We start from the raw sequence: 16773 nt of genomic DNA, 5'->3' as shown, positions 1-16773 counted from the left end.
GGTCTCAACCACCAACCAAGGACTGCACATGGAGGGGTCTGATTGTTCTGGCAGCATGTGTATAGTAACACTGTACACGCCAGATCTACAAGCTGGCAACCCCGACATCCTGAAAGTTACCTCAGGAGACAATACTAAAATAGCAGGTTGCCCTCAGTAATGTCACCATGATAGGGCATGAACACAGAAAAGTCATACAGTCTAATTTCCTGTTCTGTATCAATTATTTAATACAATAATAATACTATCTAAGAAACAACAAAAAGCGTCAATAGCATGAGTGTTTATTGTTTATGTGCCTAAAATAACTTGGAGTTGGCAGACACCTCTGTTGATCTTGGATGCATTTGCATGCAACTCTGGAAGCTGGTTTCTGCTTGGGCAACTACTCCAAGTCTCTCTCAAGCTCGCTCACTTACAGTTGGCTAGTCTGAGCAGGTTCTCTTGGCGAACCCATAGGTGTGAAGGATGAGCCCCATTGTTCAAGCCTACTAATCCAGTTTTCATCAGCCTTGCTTCACAGAAATCAGGACAAATAATGAAGGACACACTCCCAGAACCTGCACTGGGATGGCACTGCATGGTGACATGACCTTAGATATCATTCTAGGAAAGAATGAAGACTCCAGTCCATCAGTGCAATTGACCATACTTCCTTAACTCACGGCAGAGCTGCAAGCCACGTGTTTGTTTAAATGCTTTGAAAGCCTACTTGGAGTTGTCAATGTCTCACATTTTTTAGATTAAAGTTTTACAGGTCTTATCAGCTTCACCACCTGTGGTGCAAAGAGTGCTTCCCTCTATTTACTCTGAATTTATCTCTGTTGTGCTTTCTGCTGTATTGCCTTTCAGGTGGAAAAAGACTGCGCCAACTCAACTGTCAACATCCTCTCCTTTCTTGTTCTAGGTCCCACTTTTCCCAACCCTCTCTGACTGCCTTAACTCATTCTGACTATTTGTTGGGGGAAAAAATAAAGCAAGAATCCATTTCTGGTTGTTTTTTTTTCTCCTTTTATTCTTTACATCTTTACTCCAGCATTATGTTTTTAAAGGCTTAGAATAATGTTCTCTCTTTATCATCCAGTGGTAATCAATGTCATCACATAATAGTATTTAGTTAATCTCTTCAGGAGACAAGCCAAACTGACTTCTAGGTTCTCCTCTTATCAGAAACTATTTCTTAGGGCTCAGATGCTCCCTAGAACAGCTAACTTATACACAATTTGTATTTTCCAGACTAATTCCAATTTATGTCTTTCCATAATATATGACAACTTTTGGTGGTAAATGTTTTTGTCACAGTTAGGATTAGTCTTATCAAATACTTGCCTATGTGCTAGTGATCTTCTAGAAACTTTCTCTGGGCATTTTATAAACATTTGTTTTATGGGAGAACTTTTATCAGAACTTGTATAACCTCCCTGAAGCAATAAATGCATCATGAAACTAAGATCAGAAAAACCTAATGACCTTAAATGCATCGGTGGTAATTGCAAGACTTTTACTTGTTTTCAGTTAAGGGCCAGTTACTGCTGAACACATATTAAACTCCGGGAATTCCAGAACTATTTCTTTTATCTGTTCAAGAAGTTCATTTTCCATTAACTCCCCAAAAGATAAGCTAGATCCTCAGATAATCTCATTCAAGCAAACTCACAGTCTACTTCTGCAAGTCAGTGCATATCTAAGAACAAGTGTTGATCCATAATAAAACTGAGTAAGGTCACTATAATGCAAATTTATGGGGACACATTCTCCCCTTTGCCCAGTAAAGGCTTATTGTGAAAATATACAGACAAAGGTTGCTATTTCTTAATTCTTGACCCTGAATTCTCCACTGACAAGGCCAAGAGACAGGCAAAGGAAGGAACACGATGGCTTTTTCCCAGAAACCTACTTCCCAGCAGCTGTTCTGTGAATATCAGAAGACCCTGAGAGCTTCCCTTCGAATCTGATCTTTCCAGGGAAATCTTTATTCAAAACCACCTGGGCTCAGCATGTAGCTCAATGCTGAGCACTTACCTGGCATTCTCAAATTTCTGGGTTATGTCCCTGTACCACACACCAAAAAGTCTAAAAATGAAAACTGCACACTCAAGACACCAGTGAGACAGATGGACTTTTCAAAATGCAAACCCATTGAATAAATTCTTGATGAAGGTCAAACTAATGGCAGGTACAGTATCCAATTACACACACACACACACACACACACACACACACACACACACACACTGTATATTTTCTAAATCCAGAATTCCCTTACAGTACATACTATATTATTAATACTGTGATCATAATTTTATTCAGTTTACATCTGAGTTAAATGGGTCTGAAGGAAGTTAAAAGCCAAGCTCACACTTGCTGAAGCAGATGGGAACAAATACAGAGACCCACATCCAGACATTATGCAGAGAGTGAGAAACCTTGGAACACTCAGCCCTAATTGAGCTATCTCCATCAAACCCCTCCCTCAGAGCCCAGGGAAGCCTGGGGAAGAAGAAGCAGAAAGAGTGCAAGAGCCAGAGGGGATGGAGGACACCAAGGAAACAAGACCCAATGAATCAACACGATCAAAGCTCATGTGAACTCACAAAGACTGAGGCAGCACGCACAAGGCCTGCACAGGTCTGCACCAGAGAGTCCTAGAGCCGAAAGAAGTGGACACATGCCCCCATCCCCAACCTAGCAGTTATCTCCAATTGATAACTCCTTGCAACTGAAAATTTAATTTCCTCCAAGGGAGTCACACTGAGGAAATTAACTACTCTTAAGGGCAGGCTGCATGTTCAGTAACAGATGGCCAAGAAGAAAAAAAACCTCAGCAGCATCTTTGCAGGGTTTTTATCTCAAAATGTAGAGTCGGGGCATTTCCTTTTTTTGTTTTGTCTTGCTTGTTTGTTTGTATTTTAATTTCATTTTGTTTTTTATTTCATATGCATCGCCCCCCCCCCAGGCCCTTTGCGAATAACAGCTTCCAGGTTAGTGTTTTTGTGAGATTGCGGAGCATGTGAATGAATGGCTCTTTGTGGCTATATCTGGCTTTTGTCCTTTTTCTTGGGCTCTTTCTTTTGTTTGTTTTGTACTAATCTGATATGTTAGTTTTTGTTCTATCTTATTACATTCCGCTTTATTAGTATCTTTTAGAAGTCTGTTTGTTTTCTAATGAGAGACAGAAAGGGGGTGGATCTGGATGAGATAGGGAATGGGGAGGAACTGGGAGAAGTGGAGAACAAACTGCAATCAGGATATAGTATGAGACAAAAACATCTATGTCAGAAGACCTCCAGCTTCTAACATTCAAAGGAGGGTCTGAACCCAGATTGTTTGCCCCAACTTCGTACTTACTATGTGATGGTCACATTCTGTGTCAACTCATTGCCCTTACAGCATATCTCAGTAACCTTCTCTAGTGCCTGTCCACTGCCTAGTATATAAGAAAATCTCAACACATAAAACTAGGAGAGAACGGGAAGAGGGATCATTTCCTTCCCCCCACAAATGCCTCCCTCTTCAGGCAAACCCACACCAGTTCACCTGAGCGCTTTGGTGCACCATTCACCACTCTGTGGTAAAGGGGCTTTGGAGTCCCTTGTCATTTTTCTTTCACTTATATGTTCTTTTTTCCCTTTAAAAGGCTTTTCTCCCTTTTAAAACATCTGATCATTCATACTCTTCCATTTCTAGTTTTTGCTCTAATCAATCTGTATATTAAAAATGATAATATTCTTTTTTTTCTTTGCACTAAGCCAAACCGCAACACCATAATAATCTCAGAGATGGTTTTAGCAAACAGCATTACATCTCATTCTATAATAGGACGTCTGCATATGTAGGTCCTTTAAAGAACTATTATGTACCTTTTAAAAAACCTGAACTCCTTCTAACACTAATAACAATGATATCTTCACTTTCTCTTAAGTCCACAAGCATCACACATTCTTCTGGTATCTTTGTATACCCAATGAAGCATATGTGAGTGCTATTTTTAAGCTAAGACTGGGATGGAAAGATAGCTTAATGGTTAAGGATGTGTACTTCCCTTGCAGAGGTTGCAAGTTCCCAGCATCTAGGTCTGGTGGCACACAATAGCCACTTCTGGGAGTTTCAATATCTCTGACCTCCTTGGGGCATCTATACTTATATGCGGATGCACACACACATGAACACACACATATACATATAATTTTTAAAATAACAAAAAAATCTTAAAACTAAAAGTAACTAAAACCCAGACTGTTCACTTAATGAATTCAAGTTTACCTAGCTAAAAAGTGGTACAGCCAGGATTTGGATGTCAGTAGTTAAGCTCCAAGCTAACTGGCTTTCAAGTATGATAGTAGTCTCACCATGAACCATTCAACTGAGAAAATCTACAGTACATGTCGGTGACCTCCAACAGAAATCAAATAAAAACTGAGGAAAAAATGTTACACTGAAACCAACATGGGTAAAACCAAACTGTGAGAGCAGATAAAATCAACTCATTTGGCAACTACATTGTCAAGATCTCCATTGTCAAAAACTACATTTCTAAACTTTAGAAAAATGGGAGAGGGCATAGGATTTCAAAGGAGGCAGGCATCCTCAGACTCACTGTGCTCTATGAATGGCAATAATTTAAACACACGGACAGCACCCTGATCATTTGAAAGAAAGGAAGTTTCCATAGGATTTCAAAGGAGAGAGGCATCCTGAGACTCACTGTGCTCTATGAATGGCAATAATTTAAACACACACGGGACCCTGATCATTTTAAAAAAAGGAAGTTTCCAAGATACATTTTTGAAGGAAAACATTGTTGGAAGAAAAAGACATGAAAGTCTTTTCTTAAATAGTTGCTCAATTTTCTACCACTTAATTATACTTAAAAGGCACTTCAGAATCTGTGAGAGAAAAAAAAGTTCTAAGTCCTTGCACTTGTCAAACAAAATATGCTGCTTTCCCAGAGTAGGCTGAGATTTTTTTGGGGACTAGTTTAATTATAGCTTTTCTTCTGTGACCTTTGGAAATTCCTCAGCGCTCCGTGACAATGAAAGAAGGAATTCCCAGGTCCAGTTTCACCTAAGCCATGGTTACCTTAATTACTAAGCTGCTGCCTTCAGTAAACCCCATTTGCATTTTTCAGCTAATATATCATTTGTAGTTCTCGGATAGACCTGTTGGAATTATAAGCTAAAGAAAATTATTGACTCAATAATGACTTAAAACATTTCCATGAATATTTTACATACCAAATATAATGAGAATCATGATGGCAACTTTATTAAACATTTTCACTTATCTCTGGAATCTTGGCAAAGAATTCATTCATAACAATTTTCCAGATGAACTCTAAGGTCAATTGAATTTAGTCATCTGAGAGACTAGGATCAGAGCTACAGAAGCAGTCATTCATCCTCACACTTTAAAGATCTCTATGATTTCCTTATCCAGTTTTATAGCCAGCAATTCTAATCTTTAAGAAGCAATCAATACCCCCACCCCAGGTACCTTCAAGAACTTACCATCTTTTGGGCATTCTCCTCGGTAATGTTAGTATTATAATTCCAAGAAGCAAGTGAACTTTGATAAGACAGGTCTTCAGCTTCCTGGTTAAACTTGTTTAAAAATGTCTTGGCATTTTCCTCAGTGAGGGACTGAGCAGTAGTAACAGCAGCAACAAGGCTGAGAAGGAGCCAGGAGGAGCTTGACATCTTTCCCCGTGCGCCAAGATCCCATCCACTGAGCAACTTTCCCTAGAGTAAAATCTCTTCATGAGTTTTTCTCTCTCATCAGCCTTTGAACTTGGGTTGGGCACTGAGAAGGGAAGAAAAAAAAGCAAAAGAAGAAACAGAAGAGAACAGTAAACAAGCTGCTGGACCAATATGAAGTTAATCCTGGAGAGGACAGATATGTAAACAGATATTTTAGAATAATTTTTTAAAGTAAACTAAATAAAGACATGTTTTTCATTAATCCTAGAAAACCTTAGCTTTGCTAACATTTTATGGCCAAATCAAAACTTGGACATTTAGTTAATATGTTCCTTAAAAGCTGTTAAAGATACACTGGGAGCGGGAGGGGAATGTACTATGATTTTACAGTAACAAAGAAAAGGGTTAGAACTAGAAATCGTGAGACACATATTGGAGCTTATAACGTTTTCTGACAATTCTATCAATAAAATATCCATCCTCTCCCTCTCCCCTTTCTCTCTTTCTTGGTGTTTTTAGACAGTTTCTCTCTGTAGCCTTGGCTGTCCTGGAACTCCCTCTGTAGACCAGGCTAGCCTCAAACGCAGAGATCTGCTTGCCTCTGCCTCTGTGGGTACTAGGATTAAAGGTGTGCACAACAAACACCTGGCTGATTATTTTCCTTTTTAGGAATCCTATGAAAGCAAAGGCAAAACTGCTTATTTGTAAAGGGAGCTGCTGACCAAGGAAGGGAGTTTTTGTAAGCATTCACTTAAAATTAATAGAGAGAATGGGGCAGGTCAGTGGTGGTACACGCCTTTAATCCCAGCACTCAGGAGACAAAGGAAGGCAGATCTCTGAGTTTGAGGACAGCCTGGTCTACCAGTCGAGGACAGCTAGAACTATACAAAGAAACCCTGTCTCTAAAAATTAAAAAATAGATTCATTTCTCTGCCCATATAAGAAATTATAAGACTATTCTCCACTCTATAGGGAATTTGATGCTCCCTATGTGGTTTTGATAAAGTTTCAAGCTGTCATTTTCTATTTCTCAGGAGGCATGTTAAACTCTAGTTCTATGGCTGACTTCATCAGGTGCCTCTTTCCTTTTCACTTACCTGCTTATAACTTAGCTGAGAACTCAAGGAAGTAATAATGACTCCGCATTACGAAATCCAAAGCGAATCCTTGTCAAGTCCTTGGCATCCATAGGCATGGGATCGTGAAATATGAACTCCAAAGAGATTTTAATGGTTATCGTGGTGAAGTTCAGCAGCTGGCTCCATGTCCTCATTCCCAGAGTGTAAGAGAGGAGCCACTTTAAATGGCAGGGCTCATAGGCCTGCTTGATTATGATTATGAAACCTTCACACAGAGCAAACATTTCTCCATCCAGAAAAACAAGTCTTCCAGGTTCAGAAGTGAAATGCTAATAACCAAGCCTGGAAAATAATTCCACTACTTTGCTTTATTCTAAACCTGGGCAGATAATTGTAGAATAAGAAAAAGCAGTAATTGCTCAAAGTGCTTTGTGTTGTAACATTTTATTTAAGCATCACAACATACCTGTGGGCAAATATTTACATCACCATTTTATGGAGTGTGAAACTGAGCTTAAGTAGCTAAACCTCACTATGCTAATAAGGAGTAGAAGCAGGCCCTGGATCCAGACTGTCTAGCTCTAGAGTACAGGCTCTGAACTAAGTTGTATTTATGTTACAGGAGTATAAGAGCAGGATTGGAGCCATACATAGCTAAAGGAGAAGACTTACTTCTTTAATGAAGATGATGGATTTGGTTCTACAATATCAAATGGGAATCAAGATAAAGCAGAAGGAATTTTTCAATAATTAAAAAAATGGCAGGAGAGAAGAGTTGGTGCAGATGTAGCAGTGATGCTTTTTCACGCACAGGAATCTGCAGTCTCTTGCTTCTCACAAGCTTAACGGGGGAAAAAAGTGGACGACACAATGAGGCGCAGCATGTGAGTCCCTGAACACGAACATTGCATGAGAAAAAGCTGAAAGAAACCTCTAATAGCTCTAGTAGCTCAGAATACCTCCTGAATGAACTGCTTGGGGTTAGGATGGAAAATAGAGCAGTTCAAATTCAGTTTACTGAGACAGAAAATGTAGAAAGCAAGATACAAAATCCAAGCTAAAAGTAGATAGACAAGAAGACTAAAATAGAGATGAGGCAGGAAAATGGCCGAAGCCTAGAAACTCGGAGCAGCAAGGGAAATGGTGGATACTTCGATACTAGCCTGCGATGGCCAACAGCAAGTACTCACTGAACTGCTGGGATTTTCGTTCACTCTTCATTGAGAAGATAATGATACTCTGTTCCCTAGAAGTATTATCTTTGAGCCCATTCTGAGAATAGAAAGGACCCTCTAGATATGGAGAGCATGTGACCCAGGAAAACAACTGGCCTCAAGGAACATACCATCTTTAAGGAAAGAGAGCCAGAGAAAAGGATGAGATGACGAGACAGGCAAGAAAGCTATTCTAACTTTGAAAAACATTGGAGTTGGGGTGTGTTTGATAAAAAGCAGAAAGTTTGACCTTAATGCTTAACAAAACTGCAAAATAAAATTGTTATTATGTGACTAGTATGCACTTGGAAAATGTCTATCTGGTCCATAAGAGATTTTCTAGAAAATCGGGTGCTGCCTCCCTAACTAGCCCTCTAATGAAAGCATAAAATCCATTTCTCATATAAGAAAAAATTCCAAAGACATAGCTTTCATCTCAATAAAGGGATATATGTGACTAAAATTGAATGTGCCTGAAACAAGGACATAGTACAGGATTGGGCAGTTGCCTAACGTCACGACCAACAAGAATCTTGATTCAGCAAGTATTTATTGACTGCCTACTGTGGGCTCTATAGTACTTTAGACATTATATACAAGCACTAACACGTAAGGCAGCAAAGATTCCCATAAGTGTTGTATTATATGATATTTGGGTATAGAGCACAATTGAATACTCTGTGATAAATACTATGGCTTATATTAATCAGAAAATAGAAGAAAGGAAGGAAGAGAATGATGAAGTAGGGAGAGAGGTTTTCTGTTAAAAGGGGGAGGTCATTTTGAAAAGGTGTCATCTGAGAAGTCTAAAATGCCATGTGAAAGCCATCTGGGAGAAGACTTTTCCAAATAAAGGTGGTAGCCACACACAAAGCATGTAGGCAGATCTCAAAAACATCAGAGGCCTACGTGACTAGCTATGAAGCTGAGAAGAAAGCTTTGTCTCACACCAGGAGGGCCTTAAAAGAAAATGCTACCTTTAATTTTTCACCCTTAGGCAGGATGGACAATGGAAGCCTTCAAGTAGAGAAGTTATATGACAGAACTCTTTACAGACTCTGGCTGCTGCTTAGCCAACATACTAAGGAGACTGAGCTATGTGTGTGACCTTTGATATACTAGTACTTTGTACATAACTTCTTGACTGCTAAGCTACTGATCTCGTGGAGATGGTGCATTTTATGAATTCATACATGAGTAGTAATAAAAGCTACTCATAATGAAAGTGGCAGTGTAATAATTTACAACCTTCCATACTGAGATATTTAAGCAACCTGTCTGTCAGACAATTCTTTCAGGGACATTCATTGCATCTTTGCTTGGCTACGGGCTTGATTCCAGGGTCCATTTGGACTGTAGGATCATGATTTGTTTATTTTTTTTAAACTGGTCTATGCTAAAATAGGAGGGGAAAAACACCTGTGGAAGAAACAGGTTTATTTGTGAAAGAATTCAAAGAGAGAAGGTCTGATTGAGCCTAGCCATGAAAAACATGCCAGGTGCTCTGATAGCCTAATAATCAGGCTCAGGTATAATACTTCCTCCATTCAGAAAGAAGTATAGTGCTGTCTTAAAGGAAGAAGGGAAAAATCATAAACATAATTGTCCCTTCCTGATATTTCCAGGTACTATCTTTGTGGCTACACTTGCTTTGCACTAGGCTGTGCACAACTCTTCACCATAACATTGATAAATGGGAATCGAGAGACCCTGTTACAATTAAGGAAACAAGTTCCTAGTGATCTCATGACTGATCTAAATTCCCACGACTGACAGGAGTGGATTTCAGGCTGTTAAGAGATGGATGCCTACTCTCTGTTACATTGTAGCTTCAGTCACCTACTAACTTCAAGTATCTAGTAAGTCCTCATCAGTCTGGCACGTTCCCATAATAAACAGGCCCACACAAGCAAAGCAGAAATGCAATGTTTTGACTACAACAATTTTATGCTTTACACCTATTTGAAGTAGAAAGTGCCGTAGGGCAGATTCCATACTGATTCTGATTTACTTGGGTATTGCTTTGTGTTATATTATTTTGTTGTTGTTTTCTTTCTTTCCTGAATACTATTTACTGGCTAGTCCATACTGTAGACTGGAGGGCTCTACAGTAAATGACACTAAGTAGTTTTATTGCTAATAATTCTGCTGTCTCTGCACACTCCGAGTTCACATGGCTTCTTGGAGTATCAGCTCTTAGTAGCCTCACCCACTGCAAGACTCCCTGCTTCAGATCTGCTCTTTGCTAAGACCTCAGTGGAAACTGCATAATCATGAGGTTCTGTCAGGAATCTCTCTTTGCATAAGTTCATACCTGCAGGTGGGTCATCAATCTTCTAGAACAAAGTACATAGACTTTGAGATCCAGGTTTCCCTTACTGATCAACATTGTACATCCTTCCAACTGAGTCACAAGCAGTAAGATTGCCAAACAGCTAGAGCAAAACCATCTTCTACTTCCCCATGCTGTAAACATTAATAAAAAAAAAAAAAAAAAAAGCCTACAGCACCCGGTATTCCCAGGTGGTCTCCCATCCAAGTACTAACCAGGCCCGTCCCTGCTTAGCTTTCTAGTGGAAACAGTTTTTAAAAAAGAATATTTCTGGAGAGATGGTTCAGCAGTTAAGAACACTGACTCTTCTTCCTGAGGTCATGAGTTCAATTCCCAGCAACCACATGGTGGCTCGAAACCATCTATAATGAGATCTGATGCCCTCTTCTGGTGTGTCTAAAGATAGCTACAGTGTACTCATATACATAAAACAAATAAACTCTTTTTTAAAAAAAGAATATTTCTAATAACACTTTATCTTAAAATGGATTGACTGATGCTTCTGACAGAAACAAAAAAGTATGATATTAGGAATACAAAACAGAGAGAAAGAGAGAGAGAGAGAGAGAGAGAGAGAGAGAGAGAGAGAGAGAGAGAGAGAGAGAGAGAGAGAGAGAGAGAGAGAGAGAGATTTTAAAGTTTACATGACCAGGAATTCATGCTTAGTACAATTGTTTTTGGCTACACATTAATCACATAGAGTAAATTCATACATTCTTTAGAAAAAGGGCAAGTTGGTTTCTGCCCACTCTCTCCTTTTTCCATATTCAATTTCACAGTAGACCATTCTTCCTACAGATAATCTCCATTAACCAACTTGACAAAACCTTTCAACAAAAATCAAATGTGTAGGAATACTCTGTGTGTTCCTGGGAAGTTATACCAATTATGAGTTCCTAATATTTATGATTCTGTCTTACTTGACACAGTAACACTGATATATTTTCACATATAAACTATAAAATATCAGACAGCACTGGAACAGGGGAACCACTAATATCAATTTATGTCTAGGATCTTAACAAGTCTACGTTTCTACAAGTTAGAGCTTTCTAAAATATTGAGGCTTTATCCTACGTGAAACAGGACTCGTGACAATGGTAAAATAGAAATGTGACATGATCTTGTTTATATTTGAGAGAAACCACTTTAGTTGCTACTCCAAGAGTACACTCTCCATAAGGCAAGACTATATGCAGAAGTCAGTAAGGACAGCCTTCATCCAAGGAAGGTCTAATAGGGGCTTGGTGGTGGCAGTTTTGGCAAAGCATGGTTAGATTCTGAATGCACTTTATATAATTTTTTTTTAAAGGAGTCTCAAAAGTTGAAGGATCATTCGAGTCTTTGGAAGCTAAACAAATAAAAAGGTCAAAGTTGAAGTCAATTTAGAAGGAGAAGATTGCTAGTAAACAGGTTTGGAGGGATGATTAAGAGTCTGGTAGAGCTTGTAAGATCAGTTGGAAACCCAAGTGAAGATGCTGAGAAGGCAAATATGAAGTTTGGCAGAGAGTTCAGGGATAGGAATTTAAATCTGATAGTTGCCAACTAAAGATGGTAAATTAAACATATTTTGACAATTAAGACCATGTGATCCCAATGTACTGAAAATTATTACTTAGTCGAGACTGAAGAGAAATAAGATGCACAAATAAGATCCAGATGTGGTGGTGTCCACCTTTAGTCTCAGTCCTCGGGAGACAGAGGCAGGTGGATCTCTGAGTTCAAGACCAGCCTGGTTTACAGGACAGCCAAAGTTACACAGAGAAACCTTGTCTCAAAAAACAAACCAACAAAAGGACAAAAATGAAAAAAAGCTACTGAAACAACCATCTCTAGAGGAGTCATCTGCGAAATACAGATGGTGATGATGCAGGGGAGTTTTAGGAACTTGACCACTAGTTTTCAGCCCCATTAGAACTGCCTTAGAAGCACAGAGATATTGAGTTGACATAAGATGAATAGCCAGGAAAGGCAACTAATATAAAAGATAATCAAAGTTAAGTGATTTAGAGCCAATGCAAAGAAAGGTTTCAACATTGGTGGAAATTAAAACATAGTACAAAAAAAGAAAAGAAAAGAAAAAAAAAAAAACAACCCTCTTTTTAGAGCCAGATCTTGCCTGTCAGCTAAAGTTTAAAGGTGACTAAAGAATTTTCCATGTTGGTTAATGCTCCTAATTGTCTCTAAATATCTTAGAAAAGCCTTCGCTTTTGTTGGCTTCTATCCCAGGCTACGAGTCATGCTTTCTGCTCCAACTGGAAATGTTCAATGGTAGTTGTCTTCTTGACAGACTGTGCCTGGAGACCTCATTGTACTCTTCCTCATTCATCTAAGGGATGTGTCTGTTTTAGGTCATCAGGGGACTCCTAGTCAAGACCAATTACTAACCTTCTCCCTCTTCTCCATCCATTCAAAGTCCCTCTTATCAGTCTGGAAGATGAAGCCTCCTGCAGTGCCTACTAATACCAAATGTCTCCCATGGATGGTAGGTATGATCGTAGACAGGATGAAAGCCCTTAAAAGCTAATGAAATATTACATAGTATGATGGTTTAAACTTTATTGTCAACTTGAGTAAGTTTTGAATCACCTAAGAGACATGAGGTTTGACTGTAAGTACCACCATCCATGGAACCTGAAACTTAATGGAAGGAGGAAGTGAGCTACATGCAATCCTTCATCTCTCCCTACTTCTGGACTGTGGATGCAGTATGACCAGCTGCCTTGTGTTCCCACTACCTTGCATTTTCCACCATGATGGATTGCATTCCCTACAACAGTGGACCAAAATAAACCCTTCCTCTATAAACTGTTTCTTGTCAGGTATTTTGCCATAACCATGAGAAGAGTAACTAATATGCCTAGATTATCACAACTGTACTAACTTCCAGAACTTATATCCAAAAGAAATGCTGATAAAGGCTATAGTGAATTGATTTTTTTGCAATTCATCAATCTGACAATTCTAATTTTTTTAAATGTCATAATCTTCTTTTTTAGTGAGTTAAGAAACAGAACTCCACCTACACAACCACATTACTAAAACTGGTCCTCGCCATCACCACATATACATATATTAGTACTATTTAGACAATTTCCATCCTTTATTGTCCTCCACAGCACTTACCATCATATGTGGATAATTACATTGTATTAGTTTATCTTTAATACAGCCTGCCCCACTAAAACATCAACTCAAAGAGGTTAGAGAGTTGTCTGCTTTGTTCACTGCTTTTAGCTTCAGCTGCTTAGAAAAGTACACATCACACAATAGGCACACAATATCTATTAATTGGATGAAGGTACCACATAGAAGCTCAATAATAAGAGAAGGAAGGTAACTCAGTTACCTATTCTGTACCACTTATTTTATATTCAGAGTCCAATCACAGAATATCAACTGAAGAGGGGGTGGGTAATTCTTCTCATACAAGATGAAATTTGGAGCTACAATTTGAATTAATATGCTGGATGACATGAGAAGAAAAATAGCATGATTATTCTCAGCCAGATATTGGGCTAGATGCCTTATATGTATTAAGTCATTAAAGAGATCAACTAAGTGATCCTATAAGGAAGAAATTGGCACCACTTTTTTTTGTAAATGAAAATCTAAGTCCATCTAACTACTCCTTCAAGGAGTATACTATTAATTTAGGAAGTTACAAGTGTAAATGTTGAATACATTTTGTCTTGATCCGGATATCTCAGTCTCCAATCAGTAAATTAGGCGGCAAAAGGAGTAAGGACACTCTGACATGTATGAGACGAAATATCTTTATGTCTAAATTACCATGATACCAAACTCATTGCTGCCTATGAAACTGGGATGTCAAGGAGTTATATAACACATGTGGAAAGCTTTACAGTTGATCTCATTAATAACCTTTATTTGAAAAAACTTTATTAAATTTACTCATTCAGTTTAAGTTTTTATTACATTGATTCTTCACTCCTATTTAGTACTGTCCCATCTGTAGCCATAAACTAGCATTTATTTTCCCACAACTACATGTATCAGAATCCTTAGATGAGGTAGACGGTACTTTTCTAATAGTGATAACAAATTGAAACACTCCCTAAAATAATAGAATTCTGAGTATAAATATAAATTTTTTTATTAGTCTATAAAATACATATTCTGGAAAAGTCATCAGGAGGTATATATACTTTTTAAACTCAGTTAGCAGTGATTATGAAGAGTATTAATTTATTTATTCCATAATCTAGGAGTGCTATGAACTTAGAATGTTAGAAATCCATTAAGAGTCCATACCATGGGGGACAAAATGATGACTCAGCAGTTAAGAGCACTTGCTGTTCTTCTAGAGGACCCAAATTTGGAACACATGTTGGAAATCCCACAAGCACCTTTAACTCCAACTCCAGGGGATTGACACCCTCTTCTGGACCCTGAGGTACCCATGAATATGATGCATACATTAAAAAACACACACAGTTACATAAATAAAAAAAAATCTTTAAAGTGGGTTTAAACAACAACAAAAATGAGTCCATCCCAGAGATATCATTATGTTAAGGGAAATAATCCAGAGGCGAGAGAGAGAGAGAGAGAGAGAGAGAGAGAGAGAGAGAGAGAGACAGAGAGACAGAGAGACAGACAGAGAGAAAGACAGAGACAGACAGAGAGACAGAGAGACAGACAGAGAGACAGACAGAGAGAATGAACAAAAGCAAGCAAGGAAGGAAGGAAGGAAGAAAAGAAAAGAAAAGAAAAGAAAAGAAAAGAAAAGAAAAGAAGCCATGCTTTCATTCATTTGTAGAAACCAATAAATCAAACTCAGTTTTGCAGAAGAACAGATGGACTAGTGGTCACAAGAAACTTGGGGGGAGACAGAGATGGAGAGACAATAAACTCAATGAGGACCACTGAAACACAGAATGGGGAAATTACTTTTAGTTCTTTAACATGGTAAGATAATCATTAGTTAAAGCAAGCTATGGTATCTTTTAAAATGACTAACAGAGGAAGAATTTCCCCAAACATAAGGATGATTCCAATTTGAGTAGAAAAAAAAGTGCTTCTCACCAGGATTTGATTATCACACTGTATATATGCATTGGATTGTCATAATGTACCCTATAAAGATATACAAATATTCTGACTCTATAAAAAAATGAGTCCTTGTCATTGCTGTGGTTCTCCATTAGCTTTAGAAGAGATAATATAGCTAAATAACTATAACATAAATAAGCTGGAATGCTGGTAACTGAACATTCTCTAGCAGCCATGTTGAATGTATTCATTCCTACAGTCACAGTTTGTGAGAACAAGGATGTAATAGTTATGACCTGCAGCTGTGAGAGGCACTACACCTGCTAACAATTGTGCTATTGGGATGGGTGTATTTACTTCATAATAAATAGCTGACATCAATTATAGAAGTATAGGTAACCCCATGAATCACAAAGGTCTTTGGGATTCTCTGACTCGTATGACCCAGAAGTCTGCTCATCCTCTGAAGTTCCATTTCTACATGGGATAATTACATCGCCACAGCTTTTTTTTTTTTTAATATTATGTGGTTGAGCAGTTGATTTAAGGTAAAGTATGTGATTAATATGGGGGGAAACCCCAAATAAAGTCAAGATACTTGATGAATTCATAATTTAGTACATCATGAAAATAATATTCCTAAAGTTCTGAAAGAGAAGAGAATGATTGTTGAGAAGACACAGTGTGCGAAAATGACTTTACAATACATAGAATTCTCTCCATTTGTGTCCCTCACACACGTTGTCTCAGATAAGAACATTATTGGTGCTAATAATTAATTAATAATTAAGAACATTAGTGAAGCTTATAATGTAACAATTATAAGCTTCAAGGACTCGAGGCTTCTGAAGAGCTAACACAAGCAGGGTGAGGTTCTGAGTGAAACTCACTGCTATTTCTTGTCTACAGTGCCAGAGAAAGAAGCTTGATTAGATCTCCAACATTTTATCCTGTGAAACTAGTACTGTGCCCAAGGGTGATAAATGGGAGGGAAATGAGAGAAAGTGTGGGTGATTACAGAACCACTCCACTTCCCGATATCATTGAGATCGGGAGTGGATTATGTCACTTTGTGACTCTTCAGTATCATAGTATTTTACTTCAAAGAGGACTAGTCTAAAAGTCATAAGTTAAAGGTGTGAGCTTCAATGCCCACACAAATACATGAACTTGGAATTATAAGAAGGTGCTGATGCCCAAGTCTTCTTATGTTTTCAGTCAATATCTCTTGGCTTCTACAGTGCTGGAGATGTGATGTCATCATGAGTATATATACTAAAAACACTGGAAGTAAGTTGGGGAGCCTTAGCATTCGATTTAATATCCAAAACTCTCCATTAAAAGGCATACCAGCCTGTCTTCAATCCTATTAGGAGCCTTTGTTAGTCATAAATAATGGTTAACATTTACATGCAAGATTCTGTGTGAAGCATTTT

The 16773-nt window shown here is 38.3% G+C and overlaps 1 protein-coding gene across 1 annotated transcript in view; it reads right to left on the bottom strand.

Annotated features, from left to right (window-relative positions):
- The window catches only part of Ace2 (angiotensin I converting enzyme 2), a 51426-nt gene extending 44407 nt beyond the window's left edge, over nucleotides 1-7019 (bottom strand). Inside the window, exons 1-2 of the mRNA XM_031370882.1 lie at nucleotides 6794-7019; nucleotides 5508-5799 (exon numbers count right to left, since the gene is read on the bottom strand). Coding sequence (XP_031226742.1) covers nucleotides 5508-5696 — 189 coding nt within the window. The 5' untranslated portion in view covers nucleotides 5697-5799; nucleotides 6794-7019. The remainder of the gene's footprint in view (nucleotides 1-5507; nucleotides 5800-6793) is intronic.
- Nucleotides 7020-16773: the final 9754 nt, after the last annotated feature.

The sequence above is a fragment of the Mastomys coucha genome, chromosome X (genome assembly GCF_008632895.1).
Source record: "Mastomys coucha isolate ucsf_1 chromosome X, UCSF_Mcou_1, whole genome shotgun sequence".
Classification (NCBI taxonomy): domain Eukaryota; kingdom Metazoa; phylum Chordata; class Mammalia; order Rodentia; family Muridae; genus Mastomys; species Mastomys coucha.
This window is presented reverse-complemented; position numbering and strand designations above follow the sequence as displayed.